Raw genomic sequence first — 19,571 nt, 5'->3', positions numbered from 1 at the left:
ATATAAATGAATCTTGGTCCCTCTAGTCAGATGTCTCACCACAATCCTCTCTACCACATACCTGACAGGTGATTATATATCCCTAGCTCTAAACATCAAAGAAGAATTTTGTTTCAAGGTGGCCCCCTGCAGTTTTTAACAGAGCTAATTGTTGAAAACTCTCCTTGTGTTGATCCAAAATGTACACTTTTCTGTCTTTTACCCACAGGGCCTAGTTCTGCCCTGTGCAATTGCATAGGGAAAATCAAACCTCTCTTCTATAATAAATACCCTTTCCATATAATTTGAGTGAAACTTAATTTCTACATCTTTTACCAAACTAGTTGCTCTCCAGTTAGTCAAGGCCTTTGAATTTTATTTATCTTTTTTAAAATTTTTATTGTGATTTGGGTGAAAATTTACAGAGAAAATTCATTTTCCATACAGCAGTCCATACACATTTAGCTTTATGACATTGACTGCAATTCTCCACAATGTAACAGCTCTCTTCCCACTTCTTCCCTGTAGTTACCTGTCCCCTGAGCCCTTCTTTCATATGCATTCCTGGCCCCCAAGCTATCTCCCTGTGCAAACACTGCCCTTCTGTTCTCCCATAACTGACTGCTGTAAGGAGTATACCTACCTGATGTACATGTTCACCTTATATGCCTGTTTGGCTGGAAGCCACAGGAGTGAGTTCAGTTCCAGACTTGAACAGTAACTAGGTCCATAGTCTTGGGGGTCTCAGAAGGCTTTATCAGACCAGTAAACTTGGTCTTTTTTATTTTTTAAATATGACTTTAAGTTTTCTTACACATTGTTCTCCCATTCTATCCAGGTCCAAGTGGTAGCCGGGCACCATTTAGTTCTTTAATTTATTTATTTATTATTATTATTATTATTTATTTAAAGAGCTTGTTTTACATTCAATGTTACATGTACATTTAGTTTCATTCGCCATGTCCAACCCTAACCCAGTCTCCCCCTCCCTACCCCGTAACCGTCCCCGAGGCCCTCATATTTATGCACTCGTTTGTCCTGCATTTCCTCAATTTGAATGTTGGTCCTCTGGTGCCCCGTGGTCTATTGCTCTACGGAATGTATTACCATAGAGTATGTGTGTACGTCATCCTGGGTTGAGTGGTCTGCCTATACATCTTGTTAACTATTGGGCTGAGAGCCCGCCCCTGGGGGTGTGTTTTATTCCAGGCGCAGAATGTATTCCAGGGCCATAGTATTGGGGGGGGTCTCATCAGATTTCATCTGACCAGTAATTCTGGTCATTATTGAGTTTTTGGATTTTGTTCCAGGTTTTTCCTCCCACTCTATCCGGGCCTTCTCCAGATCTGATCCTTTCCTGAGTGGTTGGCATTGGTAGCCGGGTACCATCTAGTTCTTCTGGTCTCGAGGGCCATCATGTCCTATGGCTGATTGCTTCCAAATGTCTTTGTTTCTTATGCATTCTTCTTCTCTTTCATCACTAGGAGACTCAGCTGCATCTTAGATGGCTGCTTGAAAGCTTTTAAGACCCCAGGGCACCATTTAGTTCTTCTGGTCTCATAGTCATATAGGCTGAGGATCGCATGGTCTACTAGTCCTTTCGACTAATTGCTTCCATGTGCCTTTAGTTTTCTTCATTCTTCTTTGCTCTGGATGAGGAGAGAACTGTTGTTGCATCTAGATGGCCATTTGCAAGCTTTTAAATATCTTTCAATTTTAACACAATCCTTTTCTCATTCATATTCTCAACTTTCAAAAGGCCATCCCTGATGGCTTTACCTTCTTCTGTGAGTTCCTGCTTCAAGATCTACCTCATGCAATAAGATACATCTTAGAAATTTGCTCATACCATTTTCCTTAGGGTCTATTTACCATAGTCACAAATAGGACAAACAAATGAGAAAATGTCCCCCATCCCACCCCATTAGAAAAGATAACTGATGCCAGTTGTTGGTTCTTTATGCTGTGAATTCCCAGAAACTGAAGCTAAATAAATAAATTAGTAAGAAGTTTCTCATAATAATATTAGAAATGAGCCTTTTGCAGAAATCAGTTGCCCTAAGAATAGATTACTAAATAAGTTGCTATAAATATGTGCAATCATCCCCAGAACTAAGAAAGGTGTTCAGGGTTATCTCTGAGATTATAATGTTGTTGCTGTGTGCTATGAGTCAATTCTGACTTATAGCAACCCTATAGGACAGAGTCAAACTGCTCCACAAGGTTTCCAAGGCTATAATCTTTATGGAGCAGATTGCTAAGTCTTTTTTCCCATGAAGTCACTGGTGGGTTCGAACCCCTAACCTTTTGGTTAGCAACCAAGTGCTTAACCATTGTGCCACAAGAACTCCTTTTGAGACTATAATATGACATGAGATCTTATCATCAATAGTGCAACTTGATTGTAATAAAGATGGTCTATATGGAGTCTGTAAAATGGAGTAAAAATACAACCAGACCCATTCTCACCTGAGAGATCTGAGGGGAAGTACAAAGTTCTTCTGGGTTCAGATTATGGGTAGTTTCTTTTTCGCTGGCCTCAGGAGTTCTTTCTGGCTTCTCTGGTGGCTCTGGATCAGGAGATGCCTGTATGGAGGCCCTAGGACTGGGAGTCTCAGCTCCTAAAAAGGCCCTAGGGTTGGTGGGTGAACACTTTTCAGAGGCCATAGGGCTTGAGGGCATGTTTCCTGAGGAAAGCCTGGGGCTGGGAATGGCTCTGGGTGGAGGAGGCCTACTAGGGGGTGCTGAGGTCCTCGAGAGAGAGGCTCTCTTCTTTGGTTGTTCAGATCCTTCACTTGCAGTACGGGTTCGGAGGACTACTTCTGGAGGAGATGATGAAGGCTGCTCTGAAGGGATCAGGACTCTGCCCACTGATGGATCTGGGGAACAAGAGAAAACTTCCTCCTGGGACTCACCACCCTCAATGGTGGGAGAAGGCTGGGTTTGGGTTGGGCCATTGCAGGCTGGCAGAAGCTCTTCTTCCTCAGAGGAGCTGGCTTCATCCTCTCCTCCCTCTATTTCCTCATCTTTTAAGGGTTCTTCTTTGATCTCAGAGGTGTCTTCTCCCTGGGCTGGACCAGGTGCCAGCTCTTCTTCAGCTGCTGAGATGGATTCCTTTTCACTCTTCAGGGAAAGTGCAGAGGGACTGGTAGGTGAAGTGAGAGGACTGGAAACTGTAGATGTTTGAACTGGGGGAGAGATAACTAAAGAGCGTCTGCTGTTGCTAAAAAGAGAAGAGTTTTCAGATTCAGAAGAGCTAAAATCTGGAAGGAACATAAATATCCAAAAAGAAATTATGATACATGCACATAATAAAGCAGAGTGAAATGATATTAAAAAGTTTGTATAATATGCAATAATGCTTAAGTTATAAAATAAAGTGAGAAATTTCATAAATAAAATTTTATCTATATCATGATTTTGATTATGTAAAAATATGCTGAATAATAGACTGAAGAGAAAAATAGCAAAATTTAACAAATATAGTCTATGTGGAAAGGATTAATGGGTGATATAACATTTATTAAGTATTATTATGTACCGAGTACTTCCACAGCCAACATCAGCTTGAATCCTACTTCACTTCTTTGAATCCCTCTTATGTACTATTTTCCAAATGACTGAGCAACCCACAAATATTTACTCTAGAGGTTTCAAATTCTGTGCTATGTTCTAGCAAAAAGGATGAGACAATAGGGGTAAAAGGAGGAGTAGAGAAACTTGAGTTTCTGCTGTGGGAGCTTGTGTGTCGGGTAAGCTTCGTGACAGAAGGTTCTTTCTAGTGCTAGCATTCTAGGAGTCAGGGAGTTTAGAAGGTTCAGTACATAGCAACAAAAGAAAAAAAAAAGAGGCTGAATTTCCCTATAGGTTTCTAGGACAGCTGACTGTAAGTGACGGTTAAGTTGGGAAGAATGGATAGTTAGAGAAAACTCTGGCTTTCAATGCTGGGAAGAGGAGAAATGGAGCTTTCATAGCAAAGAAGGAACTCTTCATTGGCCCTTTAGTAGTTCTTTTCAATAGTCTGTAACTAATTATTAAATGAGTGGTACAAACAAATGTGAGGCCTATTCTTCTTTCATGTCCCAATCTCAGTGTCATCACCTCCTTGAAGTCTCTGACCATCTGGACCTGGTGGTTGCTTACTTCTCAGGAATTCCTACTGGTCTTGTTGTTGTTGTTATGTGCCGTCAAGTCGCCCGACTCACAGTGACCCCTCCTTGGGTATCACTACGGAAGTAGATTGCCCAACCTTCCTTCCGAGGAGTGGCTGGTGGGTTTGAACCGCCAGCCTTCTGGTTAGCAGTCAAGTGCCTTAGGCACTATGTACCAGAGCTCCTACTGGTCTCATTAGGCACTTGATATATACAAGCTTGTATTGTTCCCTGCCTCCTTAGGCAATCTTCTATGCTTCCAACTTTCTATAAATTACTTTAGAGAAAGGACAAGTCTCCTGTATCTTTGGATCCTTAGCATTCAGAATAAAACCTTGTGCATAGAAGGAACTTAATCAAATTCCCTGAACAAAAGCTTCTAAATGAGAAAGTGATTTTATTCTGAGGGACCAGTGAATTGCTGAAGTGTGTATGAAGTGTGAAGAGTGCATGAATACAAAAGAAACCACAAAAACTCGAAGAAAAGAAAACCATAACAGACTGGAAACGATATTTGTAGTGCATATTACTAAACGATTAGTATCACAGTATACAAAGAATTCACATAAATCAGTTACAAAGAAGGGTAGAAACCCAATTAAAAATGAGAAAAAGATAAACAACTCACAGAACAGGAACCATGAATGGTCAACATGAAAAGATGCTCAAGCTAATTAGTAATTGTGGCAACATGAATTAAAACTACAAAAACTCCAGTTCATATCCATTAGTTTGGAAGAATTTAGAAGTATGACAACATCACATGTGGCAAGAATGAGAAGCAATGGAGGCTCTTATTCACTGCTGGTGAGTTGTAAATCCAACCAAACAATCACTTTGGAGAGCAATCTGGGGAGGTGGCACAAAAAGTTTGTGCCTGACTGCTAACCTATAGGTTGGCATTTGAAACCACTTGGAGGTACAAAGGCCTGGTGATCTGATTACATTAAGATTACAGCCAAGAAAACTCGATGGAGCAGTTCTACTCTAACATGTGGGGCTACCCTGAGTCAGAACTGACTCAACAGCAACAGGTTTGGTTTGGTTTGTAGTAAAGCTGAAGAAGCTCCTATGCACAAACCATATGACTCAGCAAGTCCACTCCCGATACGCACCCTAGGGAAACTCTTAATAATATTCACAAGGAGAAATGTAAAATATGTTCATTGCAACATCATGTGTAAGAGTGAAAAATAAAAAAAAAATTAAAAAAAAAAAAAAAAGTCCACCAGCAGGAGGATAGATAAATGAATTGTGAACTGGGCATACAATAATATCCATACTAGTTACGGAAAGGAAAGATTAGAGCTAGCAACATGTGGAACAAGGATAAATCTCAAAAGTAATATTAAGACAACAAAAACAGTTGCAGAAATATAAACCTGTTCCTGTCAAGCTGATTCTGACTCATAGGGAGTCTACAGGACAGAGTATAACTCTGCCCCCATAGGGTTTCCAAGGTTATAACTCTTTATGGAAGCAGACTGCCACATCTTTCTTCTGCAGAGTGGTTAATGGGTTCAAATTGCTGACCTTTTGGTTAGCAGCAGAGTACTTTATTCACTGCACCACCAGGACGCCTAAAGAAGAATACGTAGAGTGTAATTCCATTTATGTAAAATAAAGGTTACAAATGTGCAAAGCAATATTTTATGTGTGTGTATGTATGTGCATTAAACCAAACTCACTGCCATCAAGTCGAGTCTGACTCAAAATGACCCTCACTGGGTTTCTGAGGCTGTAAATCTTTACTGAAGTAGATTGCCCCATCTTACGTGAGCAGCAGATGGGTTTGAACTGCCAACCTTCTGGTTAGCACTCACATGCCTTAGGCAGTGCACCACTAGAGCTCCTTGTATGTGCATAGTAGAAGTAAAAAGATGTGCATGGAAACAATAAATATTAAATTCAAGATAGTGGTTACTCCATATAACTGATAAGGGTTTAACTTAATATATATATATCCAGAATATATAGAGAAAAGTCTGCTACTAAAAAAACAAAATGAAAAACCACCGCCAATTAAAAAATGGGCAAAGGACCTGAATATACCATAGCTTATTCTCTAAATAAGGTATACAAATGGCTAATAAGCACATGAAAAGATGTTCAGTGTCATTAATCATTAAGAAAATCAAAGGAAATAAAAACTACAATGAAATACCACCTCACACCCATTAGGATGGTTATTATCAGAAAAATGGAAAATAACAAGTTAGTTGGTAAGTGGAAGCTCTGGTAGCACAGTGCCTAAGGCATTTGACTGCTAACCAGAAGGCTGGTGGTTTAAACCCACCAGCCACTCCTCACAAGGAAGGTTTGGCAATCTACTTCCTTAATGATATTGCCTCGGAAACCCAAGGAAGGGTCAATATCAGTCAGGTACAACTCAATGGCACATAACAACAACAACAATTGGTTAAGTATTGGTGAAGAAATTGGAAACCTCAAGAACTGCTAGTAGGAATGTAAAATGGTGTTTAGCAGTTCCTCAAAAAGTTAAACATAGATTTAACATAAACAAAGAAACAAACTCACTGCCGTTGAGTCGGATCTGACTCATAGCGACCCCTCCTTGGGTTTCCAAGGAAGTATCACTACGGAAGTAGATTGCCCAACCTTCCTTCTGAAAAGTGGCTGGTGGGTTTGAACCACCAGCCTTCTGTTTAGCAGTCAAATGGCTTAGGTGCTATGCTACCAGTAATTCCACTCCCAGTTATACACCCAAAAGAACTGAGAGTGACTCAAACAGATACTTGTACACCAATGATCACTGAAGCATTGTTTACAATAGCCAAAAGGTAGAAACAACCCAGTGTCCATCAACAAGTCCCTGGGTAGTGCACTGGTAAATGGATAAATGTAATATATATATATATAACGGATTATTATTATTCAGCCATAAAGAGAAATGAAGTTCTGATACATACTATGACATGGATGAACCTTTAAAACATTATGCTGAGTGAAGTACGTCAGATATAAAAGGAAAAATATTTTATGTTCCCACTTATATGAAATATCTAGAATAGGCAAATGCATAGAGACAAAAGTTGATTAGCAGTTAACAGGAGTTGGGGTTAATGGAGAATGGGGAGTTATTACTTGAGGGGTACTGAGTTTCTGTTTAAGGTGATGAAAAACAGTTGGAAATGGATAGTGGTGATGGTTTCACAACATGGTAAATGTAATTAATGTCACTGAATTGTACACTTAAAAATGGTTAAAATGGAAAATGTTTTGTTGTATATATTTTACTACACAAACGAAAGATAGTAGTTACCTCTGTATCTCTGGTGGAAAGCAGGAAGAGAAAGTGACTGGGGAAGGGACACTGGGAGTTTCAACTATATTTGTAATAGCTGATTTCTTAAGTTTGATGGTAGGTATATGGCTGTTTGTTGTATTGTCATTTATATCTGAAGCTATGTCTGAAATATTTACCAAAAGGCAAAATAATTTATAAAGAAGTATGATACAGACAACAAACAACAACATGCACAAAGGAAAGGCCAGGATTTTGGATGGAGATAAGAGTCTTGAATGTGTACATTCACATAAGACACAAAAATCAGAAAGAGTCTGAGAAGTTACTCACCTTGACAGTCCCTTCACCACAAAGACTTTGTTGGAATGCTGCTTCTCCAGTTTGCTCATCACCTCATACAGACTGTGGTTCAGCTAGAGCCAGCAAGAAAAAAGGGGGTGCTAGCCAGATGGAACTCAAGACTGGCATATCCCTTCTCTCCTTACCTTCAGAAAGCTTCCCTAAACAAAACTCCCTACCCTTTCAACTCTGATCTATCATTCTGTTCATCTCTCCAACACTAGTTAGTGCTCAGGGTCCTGTCCAGCCATCCTTCTTCCTTGTCTGTATCCCAAGTTTTACTTCTTGCATCAGACTGGTAGCTCCCTCAAGAGAGTCTGTAACTGACGTGTGATTCAAGGTTCTAGCTCTCTCTAGTGCTGAGCATTTAGCAATCCAGGGAATAAAAATTCATTTAGTGATCCAGGGAATAAAAATCCACTTTCATGTTAACTTGGCAAATCATAATTTAGCCAAAGAAATTATGGAGAGGAATATCTGTGTCTCTGTATATGAATAGAAAAAATATTATAATAGCAAAAGATCTTGGAATCCCAGGACAATATGGCTACCTATCAATGATGGTTACTCAAGACTAACTACCTAAGAAACTGCCTTGTGGTTAAATACTGCCCTCCTGGCTCCCCACAACCAAAAGATGGAGATTTCATAACTTGCTTCCTCATTTTAATTGTTCCTTCCATATGCCTAACCTCCTTTATTCATGCTGAAGCTGAAGTCTGGACTTTTATTTAGTTGTTAATGTAGATGAAAAGGACTGTCTGATAGTGTATAGATGTGCTTTATTTTGACTCAACAGAGTCAATCAAGTATCATGAGATAAATGCTAGAATCTTGTGATATCAATATGGATGTTAATGAAATTATATAGGTCAGAGCAACCTTCATATTCACTAGAAAATTCCATTCAGGAGTCTAAAATTGGACAGATGTTTCTCACCTTGCTCATCTCTCTGTAGAAAACATCCCTCAGATTGGAAATGTTTTGGAAGATGTTCACATAACAGCCAATACGACTATAAGGAGGCAAAATACAAACACACACAGAAGTAAGTGATTTGTAATACAAAGTAGGAGCTCAAACCAAAGCCAGCCACTACCAAGATTCCTCAGAAAAAGGCACCTCACTTCCTAGACTAAGGATGTTAGATCTGGCTTCCTCAGAGCCAGGTTAGGCACACACCTGACTCTCAGGTATAGGAAGACCATGGAAGACACTATTAGCCTAGTCTGACAACAAAGTAAATGGATTTCTAGTTTTATGAAGTTATGTGATTCAAGCTCTTTAAATACAGAAGTAGACATGAAAGTAACTTTAAAGAATTTATATAAGGCAATGTAATTATAACTATTATGGTAAGTAATTATTCTTTCTCTCTATGCAATATTTGGGCTTCTATGAAGTTGCATGTACATTAATGGAATTCTACTTTAGATAAATTCAGGAAGTTCACATTTATTTGAAACTTAAATTTCAATTCTGTTTAGAAGATGGTGGAATAGGCAGACAAGCTACACTGACCCTCTTCAACAAAGAAAAGAGAAACCAATTGACAAAGAAACAAGATGATCCTGGAGCCCTGACCTTTGAAATGAAGGATACATAAGTGGATTAAACACCAACTAGTAGAAGAACCTGAATGACAACTGTGAAAAAGGAGACAAATGGAGCTGTGGACTGTCGGCTATTCTGATGGCACAGACAGCCTGATTATTTCCAACTGTAAGTTAGGACCTGAGAATTAACCTAAAAATGGGCCTGCTTGCCTGACTGTGCTGGTGGCTAATGACTAAAAAGGGAAACAGTAAAGAAGGAGACAAACTGGGCCATGGACTTGCTTCTTCATTTTAATTGTTCCTTCCATATGCCTAACCTCCTTTATTCATGCTGAAGCTGATGTTTGGATACTTTTATTTAGTTGTTAATGTAGATGAAAAGGGCTGTCTGATAGTGTATAGGTGTGTAGCCATTTTGAATGTGTACAAGTGTTGGGCATTTTTTATATTTAAAGTGGCAGCATTCTCATTCAGATTCCAGGTATCTAACCATAGGCTCTGCTTGCCAAGCACAGTGCAGACATACAGGAGGCTGACAACTAGAAAGGAGATAGGTGGTGACTGCATAAGTGCTGCCAACTAGTGAACACAGGAGCACAGTACCCTGCTTACTCAGGTATCATCCAAACAAAATAGAGAAGACAAAAGTCTTAGGCAAATCACTCCAATACACAATCACCAATTAAATATAAACACAAAAACGTCACAATGTCTCAGAGACAAAACACCATCACAGTCCACACAAAGAAGCAAAATAAAGCAGTAGAAACAAGGGACCAGGATACAGATCCAGAACACAACCCTAAGTAAGAAGCAGCATTGGAACTAATATAGAATTCAAAAGAATTACATTTAGGTACTGTTCTGGTTACCTAATACTGCTCTGACAGGAATATACCACAAATGCGATGGCCATAACAAACAGGAGTTTATTCTTTCACAGTTTGGAGTCTTTAAGTCCAAGTTCAAAGTGTCAGGCTCTAGGGGCTGTGTGAAAGCCCCTCAACCTTGGGCTTCAGCTCTGCCTCTTGCTCCCAGCCCACTGAAAACTAGAGGTATTTCTTCACTCAGGCAGCTACTGGCTGCTGAGGCTAACAAGTCAACAAATAAAATGGCATAGTCCCGATGTTACCAAACCACACAGTAGGCCATTAATTCAAGTCCACTGTAAGTCCCAAGGTTGGCAGAGCATGGCAGGCTGCTGGACAATGACACAGCTACATGCAGGGTGCAAGTGTGCCATAAGCTAGAGACCATTCCCAAAGCTGCTTTTTATATATAGGAAGCAGACCACATACCCAAAGGCAGCTACTCAGTTGCTCACAGTAGATTCCACCATGGAACTGATTACCAGTCTCATCCTGGGGAATACTACATCCAGCTGCCCAGGCACTCAACCAGGTCTAGCCAAGTTGACACACAAACTTAACCACCATGGGTACCTTCAATGAATTGAGAGACAGATCGAGAAAAACACTGACAAAATTGAGGAAAACACAGAGAATACCCTAGAACAATTTTGGAAAACAATGTAAGAACAAAATGACAAAATAAATGAAAAATTAGAAATGATACAAGATCTACAGATAGAAATCCAAAAGATTAATACTAAATTTTCAGAAATAGATAATACATTGAATGGGCAAAGGAGTAGAAATGAATCTATGGAAGACATGATTAGTGAGACTAAAGAAAAATACCTCAATACTTCTATGGAAAGTATCAGAAAATATCAGAAAAAAGATCAAACCAAAATGAAGAAAGCCTAAGGTTCATGTGGGATATCACAAGGAATAACCTACATGTAATAGGAATTCCAGAACAGGAAGGGACAAAGAAAACTACAAAGAAAATTGTCAAAGATTTGTTGGAAGAGAATTTCCCTGATATAATGAAAGATGAGAATATATCTATTCAAAAAGTCCAATGAACCCCCAAGAGGACAGACCCCAAAAGAAAATCACTAAGACAAAGCATCATCAAATTCGTCAAAACCAAAGACAAAGAAAGAATCCTGAAAGCAGCATGGGAAAAACGAAAAGTTATCTACAAAGGGGAACCAATAAGACTAAGCTTTAGTTTCTTGGCCCAAACCATGCAGGTAAGAAGGCAATACCAAAAACCAAACCATACTCACTGCCGTGGAGTTGGATCCGACTCACAGCGACCCCTCTTGGATTTCCAAGGCTATCAGTACAGAAGTGTATTGCCCAACCTTCCTTCTGAGGAGTGGCTGGTGGATTTGAACTGCCAGCCTTCTGATTAGCAGTCAAATGCCTTAGACACTACACCACCAGAGCTCCCAAGAAAGCAATGGGATGATACATATATAACCCTGAAAGAAAAAAATTTCCAACCAAGAATTATATACCCAGCAAAACTGTCCCTCAAATGTGATGGTGAAATTAGGACATTGCTAGATAAGCAGAAATTAAGGGAATTTGTTAAAACCAGACCAACCTTACAAGAGATGCTAAAGGGAATCCTTTGGACAGAGAACCAACAACAGCGAACAACAAATGACCATTAATACACATGATGATATAACTCAGGAACCAACCCAGCTATGGAAGTATCCAAAGTAAATAAGCTTACAAGATTGTAAACAGGGAACCAGAGACATCAACTGGCAAATGAGGACAACTACACACCAAAAAGAGGGAAAAAACAGTGTAGTTACAGAACTTCTAAATGGTGAGGAAGTCAAGACAATTGCAAGATAGAATGGACTATTCTAAACTTGGAAAGAAAATATAAATCACAGGGTAACCACAAAGAAAAATAATAAACCTCCAGATCAAAATAAAAAAGAGGACCAGCACAAATATGTAGCAAATACTAAAACAACATTAACAAAGTAAGTGATAAAACAATTCATAAACAAAATGAGCTCAGCACAGAAAATTATATGGAACAAAGAAATCAGCGATACCACAAAACACCACATAACAAAATGACAGCAACAAATTCATACTTGTTGATAATTACACTGAATGTCAATAGATTAAATGCATCACTCAAAAAACAGAAAGTTGTAGACTAGAAAAGAAAACATAACCCATCAATATGCTGTTGACAAGAGACACACCTTAGAGAGAAAGACAAAAACAGACTAAAAATAAAAGGTTGGAAAAAGATTTATCAAGCAAATGGCAACCATAAATGAGTAGGAGTGATAATATTAATTTCTGTTGACTTTTAGACAAAACCTCCATAAGAGACAACGAAGGGTATTATATAACGATTAAAGGATCGATTGAACAAGATGCCATAACCATAATAAATATCTATGGACCCAATGAAAGAGCCCCAAAATACATAAATCAGACTTTAACAGAACTGAAAAACAGAATTGACAAACAGCTGATTCTAGGAGACTTCAATACACCACTTTCAATAAAAGATAGAATAACTAGAAAGAAACTCAACAAAGATGCAAAACTAAACAATACAATCTACCAACTTGACCTTATAGGCATCTACAGAGCAATTTACCCAACAACAGCACAATATACATTCTTTTCCAGTGCACATGGAACATTCTCTAGGACAGATCATATGTTAGGTGACAAAGCAAGCCTTAATAAATTTTAAAACACTGAAATACTGAAAAGCATCTTCTCAGATCACAATACTATAAAATTAGAAATCAATAATAGGAAGGTCAATGGAAAAAGAGCAAACACATGGAAACTGAGTAACACCTTCCTTGAAAATGACTGGGTAACAGAAGAAATAAAAAAATGAAATTAAAAAATTTCTTGAACTAAACAAGAATGAAAACACAACATACCAAACTCTTTGGGACACAGCAAAAGCAATGATCAGAGGCCAATTTATAGCAATAAATGCACAGATCAAAAAAAGAAGAAAGAGCCAAAATAAACACCTTAACTCAACATCTCCAACAATTAAAAACTAAAAAATAAAAAGCCTACAGTTACCAGAAGAAAAGAAATAATAAAGATTTGAGCAGAAATAAATGAAACAGAAGATAGAAACACAATAGAAAAAAAAAAAAATCAGCAAGACTAGAAGTTGATTCTTTGAAAAGGTTAATAAAATTGACAAACCACTAGCAAACTTAACAAAAGAAAAGAGGGAGACAATACAAATAACATGAACAAGAAACAAATTGGGCGATGTCACAACAGAACCAATAGAAATTAAAAGGATACTATCAGGACACTATGAAGAACTATACTCCAACAAATTTGAAAATCTAGAAGAAATGGACAGATTTCTGGAAACATACTACTTACCTAAATTAACACAGGCTGAGGGTGGAAGTTTTGAACAGACTTACAAGGAAAGAAGAAACAGAACAGGTCATAAAAAAAAAATATATCAACAGAAAAAAGCCCTGGCTCAGATAGTTTCACTGGAGAATTCTACCGAATGTTCAGAGAAAAACTGACACCAATCTTACTCAAGCTATTCCAGAACATAGAAAAGGATGGGATCCTCCCAAATTCATTTTATGAAGCAAGCATAACCTTGATACCAAAACCAGGCAAAGACATCACTAAAAAAGGAAAACTACAGACCAATTTCCCTCATGAATACATGATGCAAAAATCTTCAACAAAATCCTAGCCAATAGATTCTAACAACATATGCAAAATATAATACATTATGATCAAGCAGATTTCATACCAAGTATGCAAGGATGGTTCAACACTAGACAAAAAAATCAATGTCATCCATCACATAAATAAAACAAAGGAAAAGAACCATATGATCATATCAATCAACGCAGAAAAGACATTTGACAAAATTTAACACCCATTCCTGATAAAAATTCTCAGCAAAATAGGAATAGAAGGGACATTCCTCGACATAATAAAGGGCATATATGCAATATCAACAGCCAATATTAATCTCAATGGAGAGAGACTGAAACCATTCCCCTCGTGAACTGGAACCAGACAAGGATGCCCTCTATCACCACTTCTATTCAACATTGTATTAGAAGTCCTAGCAAGGGCAATAAGGCAAAAAAGGGAAATCAAAGGCATCCAAATTGGTGAGGAAGTAAAACTATCCCTATTTGCTGATGATATGATCCGATACATAGAAAACCCAAGACACTCACCAAGAAAACTACTGGAAATGAGATACCATCTTACCCCAGCACTAACAGCAAAGTTCAACAAGACAGAAAATAACAAATGCTGGCAAGGATGTGGAGAGATTGGGACTCTCATTCACTGCTGGTGGGACTATAAAATTATAACAACCACTGTGGAAAGCAGTGATTCCTTAAAAAGTTGGAATTAGAAATATCATTTGATCCAGCAATCCCATTACTAGGTACGTATCCTAAAGAAGTGAGCACCAGGACAAGAACCATATATAACTAACCTTTTAGAAAGGCTCCATCATACAGTAACTAATAGTAATTGACAGTATAAAAATGCATTTACTAGAAGTGCAGTATCTCGTACAATGAAAACAATATATGATATAAATGGACCTTCTCTGTTCAGATTTCTCTTCCAGTGTAAAAAAGTTGTATCTAAAATATATTTAGCCAAAAAAATAAAAAGCTACTATGAGCACAGATATTTTCATTAATGCAAATAATCATCACACAGTTTATCTTCTATGTACACATGAATGTTCATGAACCAAACTTATTTAAAACAATACACACTAGAGCATGCATGACAAGCACGCAATATCTAGAATGCATGACAATGGCACTTTACTTGCCAAGCTTTCTTCTATCCAAGAAGCAACTTGTCTCCAAACCTAGAAAAGCTGGCAGAGCAAGAATGCTTACCTTTGTACACAGATGGAAAAGTTGGGGTCTAGAGAGAGAAGGTGGCTTGGCTATTATCACAGAGCAAGTTAGTGGCAGGGCTGAGACTGCATTCCATTCTTGGACCAATGCTCTTTTCATGAGGTGCCATTCTTAGGCTCCTAAGTGGCCCAGGCCCGTGGTGGCTCTGGAGTTCAGCCCTTTTCCAAATCACAGTGACCTAACTTACCTGTTGTAAATAACAGGCAGCTCCTCCAGCAGTTCCTGGTTTAGGTCTTCAAACACTATCTGGGCTTTATTGAACTCTTCCTCTGCCTAGTGGTAAAAAAGACAAGCCAATCCCCTTCAATTCTGAACCTAAGGCTAGATGCTATTTCCTTCATTTTCTGTACTTTTTCAGGGACTAGACTTACTTGGAAGGAGCCCTGGTGGTGCAGTGGTTAAGTACTTGGCTGCTGACCAAAGGGTTGGCAGTTTGAACCCATCAGCTCTGTTTAAGAAAAGACCTTGCAATCTGTTCCCATAAAGACTGCAGCCTAGGAAATGTTATGAGGCAATTCTACTTTGTCATATATAGTCACCATGAGTTGGGATCAACTCAACAGGACAAAACAACAAAAGCTTACTTGGAACTATGCCTCTCCTTTCTTAGCCTTAAGTCCCTGATTACTGTTATAGCATCATCAATGTCAGAGGAAACAGGATTTCCTTTAGGAAACTGGATGCTGTGTTTTCATTTCCTGTTAGGAGCTCTGGTAGCGTAGTGCCTAAGGGATTTGACTGCTAACCAGAAAGCTGACGGTTCAAACCCACCAGCCACTCTTCGGAAGGAAGGTTGGGCAATCTACTTCCATAGTGATATCACCTTGGAAACCCAAGGAGGGGTCGCTATGAGTTGGGTCCAACTCGAGGGCACATAACAACAACAAACCCAGGTTGGCCTAGCTACCTGCCACTATTATGGGGAGACAAAGGGCAGGATGGGTTTACCAGGCTTTTTTACCTTGGCAATCTTGGCCTCATCTTTCTTCTTGGCATTCTGCACAGCCTCCAGGTGGTGTCGGGCACTGTCATAGTCCACGAGTTTCCGACCCCGCTTGGCAATTCTCTCCTAGCCCAGGGTGATCACAAGTGAGGGCCTTGGAATTCACTTTTCAGTGGCCAGGATGTGAGTAACAGAGGACCAAATGAAGAGGCAAGATTCCTATATCTTACTGTCAAATTTCACTTTCTAACAGGGTTTTGTGCGCAAAGGACCTCCCTCACTATCTGGAGAAGACTGAGTAAAGGACAACCCTAGAGAGAATGCGGAAGCTTGCACTAAAATTTAATATTCCTTATAAACCCACCAAGAACCAGAAGAAATGGCCTTGAGACTCCCACTAAGTTGAAAGTTAGGAGGTTTGGGTCTTAGTCTCAACCCTGACATTGATTGATTGTGATTGATTGATTGTGATTTGGGTGAAAGTTTACAGAGCAAATTCACTTTCCATACAGCAGTTCACATACACTTTGTCTCATGACATTGACTACAATTTACCCCAATGCATCAGCTCCCCCCCACCCACTCCCGATAGTTGTCTCTTCCCTGTGTCCTTCCCTCCATGGACTCCTGCCCCCTGAGCTGTCTCCCTGTACATACACAGCCCTTCTATTCTCCCATGACTGATCTCTCCAAGGAGTGTATCTACCTCATGTAAATGTTCACCTCATATGCCTGCCTTTTGTTTGGCTAGAAGCCACAGGAGTGGGTTCAATTCCAGACCTGAAGGGCAGCTAGGGACCATAGTCTCAGTGGTTCCATCAGAACCCTGCCATTTATTAACCTTATGACCTAGAACTTCAGTGGCCTCATCTTTCCTATACAGTGTTATTTTAAAGATCAAATGTTGCTGTAAAGTGCTTTGAAAACAAAATCACGATGAAAATAAGTAAATTATTATGAGCTTTAAATCTGCCCAGTCTCATTCAAACTACAGATTAAACCAGGAAGAAGCAAACCGTTCACTAGTCTCTATCTCATTCTCTCAATCACAAAATTTGAAAAGATCTTAGCTATTATTTAGTTCAACTTCCTATACAGTACATGAAACTTCTCTACAATATCCAAGATAAGTAGTTCAGCTTTTGCTTGAACAAAAAACTGAGAATTACTACCTCACAGTGTATTACATTTCATTTTTGGAAAGCTTTCACTATTAGAAGCTTAAGTCAGCCTCCTTCAATTTCTACCTATTAATCTAAAATCAGCACAGTGCTCAATAGAGTTAAGTGTTTAATAAATATAAGCTGAATGATAAACAAATTCTAATTTTGCTTTCTGAATCAGTTTAGAACAGGCTGTAGTGCCTGAGGCATTTGACTGCTAACCAGAAAGCTGGTGGTTCAAATCAACTAAACACTCTGTGGAAGGAAGACTAGAGAATCTTCTTCCATAAAGATTTACCACTTCAGAAACCCAAAGGAGTCGCTATGAGTTGGAATCAGCTCGATGGCAGTGAGGGTTTTTTTTTTTTTTTTTTTTTGTAATAGCCATTCAAGCCTTTGAAGATAACTATTATGTCTCCGTCAAGTTTCTTCTTCTCCGCAATAAACATCCTTAGTCCCTTCAGCTGCTTCTCAGAGCTAAAAAGAATGCCCTAACTTGGACACGGGAGCTCTGGTAGCATAGTGGCTAAGACACTTGCCTGCTAACCAGACTGCTGGCGGTTCAAACCCACCAGCCACTCCTCGGAAGGAAGGTTAGGCAATCCTACTTCCGTAGTGATACTGCCTCGGAAACCCAAGGAGGGGTCGCTATGAGTCGGGTTTGACTTGACGGCACATAACAACAACAACAACAACTTGGACCTAATTAAACACCAGCCCAAATCTCTCTGACTAAAATTCAAGTTTAAACATAACTATCACACTACTCTAACCCTTGACCCTAATCTCTTGTCTAGTCCTCAAACTTAATCCTTTCTCCCAACCTTCTACCCAACTTCATTCCTAATCTTGGGCTCAAACTCCACTTATAATGTTTAACCTAATATATCCATCCTCTAACCTATGTGGGCCATGTACAACCCAGATTCGACTGTGTAAATTGAGTACCTTAATCTCACTGAATTGGACTATGTAATTTTCCATGGTCCTCACAGCCTGGTCAGCCAGTTTCTCTTCATAGTCTTCCCAAAGGAGATCATTATTCTGTGGGATAAAGGTAGAACTGGTGAGGGTTCCACTTCTCAATATCAATTGTCCACGAGGTAAATACCCAAGTTTTCTCTGCAAAAATACCTCCATTTGGGAGCACACTATTTAGAAAATCCCTTACCCAAAAGGAACTCCTCTATAGGAGACTGGACATACATCAAGGATTAAGAAAAGAAACATATATGGTCAGATCTCTGTACTTTAGAGCTCGGAAGACAGGGAGGTTTGGACATATATAATTGCAAGAGGTTAGTTTTCAAAAGCAGCTGACCTTCAGAAGGCTAAATCTCCTACAGTTGTAATGAAGGGAAGGAAGTCAAAAACAGAGGGATCCACAGATAATGGAGAACCTGTTTTCACCTTAATGGTGGCAGCTTCTTCTTACCACCCAGGGACTGAGGCTATTCAAATGAACAATGTGAAATGGCTCTTTTGTTTTCCCATTTGCTTGGATGAGAAGTTAAGCTGAGGTTGAGAACAGTGAGGGCAGAAGTTGAGCACTACAGTTGTAAAGCCCAGGCAGCCCTTACCCCTATGATGGCCTTCAGCTCCTCCTGACCATCCCATTCACTGCTGTAGATCTCCTGCAGGGTCTCTGACACTCTCTTTGAACTTTCATGCATCACTGAAAAGAAAGAACTCAGTTCTACTATACGGTTTCCCAAAAAGCAGCTTGATATAATCACAAATGTACAAACAAATGAATGTGTTCCAACTCAGAAGAACAAATTCATAAAGTGTGGGTTATCAAAGGAAAGGTGGATGGGGCTGGATAGGGAAAATCACTCTTACTAGGTCCCCCAAAGTTTCAGGAGTTAGGGGCAGGCAAGGCATAAAAAGCCTGAATATGGCTGTCTTTTTTCCTACTGGCTTCTATCCCTTAGACCTCTTAGTAGCTGCATAAATACCCTCTGGATTTTAGTAGTTGTATAAATGCTGTGGTAGTTATGTTTGTGTGTCAACTTGGCTGGGCCTCGTTGAGTGGCTGGGCAGCTGGTGGTAGTCATTCCCCATGATGAGAATGGCAATCAACTCCATAGTGGGATCTACCACAAGCAGCTGAGCCCTTTGGGATGTGGTCTGCTTCCTGTATGTAAGGAGAAGCCCTGGGAATGGTCTCTAGTCTATGGCACGCTTGGACTCTGCATGTAGCCGTATTGTTGCTCAACAGCCTGCTATGCCGACCTTGGGACTTACAATGGACTTAAGTTAATGGCCTGCCATGTGGTTTGGTAACATCGGGACTGTGCCTTTTTACTTGTCAACCTTGGGGCTTGTCAGCCTCAGCAGCCAGCAGCTGTCCGAGTGAAGAAAC

At 39.4% G+C, this 19,571-nt stretch overlaps 1 protein-coding gene across 1 annotated transcript in view; it reads right to left on the bottom strand.

Annotated features, from left to right (window-relative positions):
* The window catches only part of BIN2 (bridging integrator 2), a 65,166-nt gene that overhangs the window by 5,122 nt on the left and 40,473 nt on the right, over window positions 1–19,571 (bottom strand). The window contains exons 4-10 of the mRNA XM_007958162.2: window positions 18,787–18,881; window positions 18,155–18,250; window positions 16,062–16,169; window positions 15,288–15,373; window positions 8,678–8,753; window positions 7,729–7,811; window positions 2,449–3,202 (exon numbers count right to left, since the gene is read on the bottom strand). Of these exons, the coding sequence (XP_007956353.1) occupies window positions 2,449–3,202; window positions 7,729–7,811; window positions 8,678–8,753; window positions 15,288–15,373; window positions 16,062–16,169; window positions 18,155–18,250; window positions 18,787–18,881 (1,298 nt within the window). The remainder of the gene's footprint in view (window positions 1–2,448; window positions 3,203–7,728; window positions 7,812–8,677; window positions 8,754–15,287; window positions 15,374–16,061; window positions 16,170–18,154; window positions 18,251–18,786; window positions 18,882–19,571) is intronic.

The sequence above is a fragment of the Orycteropus afer genome, unplaced genomic scaffold (assembly GCF_000298275.1).
Source record: "Orycteropus afer afer isolate SDZICR_OR568_19922 unplaced genomic scaffold, OryAfe1.0 scaffold00859, whole genome shotgun sequence".
In the NCBI taxonomy this organism is placed as follows: domain Eukaryota; kingdom Metazoa; phylum Chordata; class Mammalia; order Tubulidentata; family Orycteropodidae; genus Orycteropus; species Orycteropus afer.
Note: the sequence above shows the minus strand (reverse complement) of the source record. Positions and strands in the feature narration are given on the sequence as shown.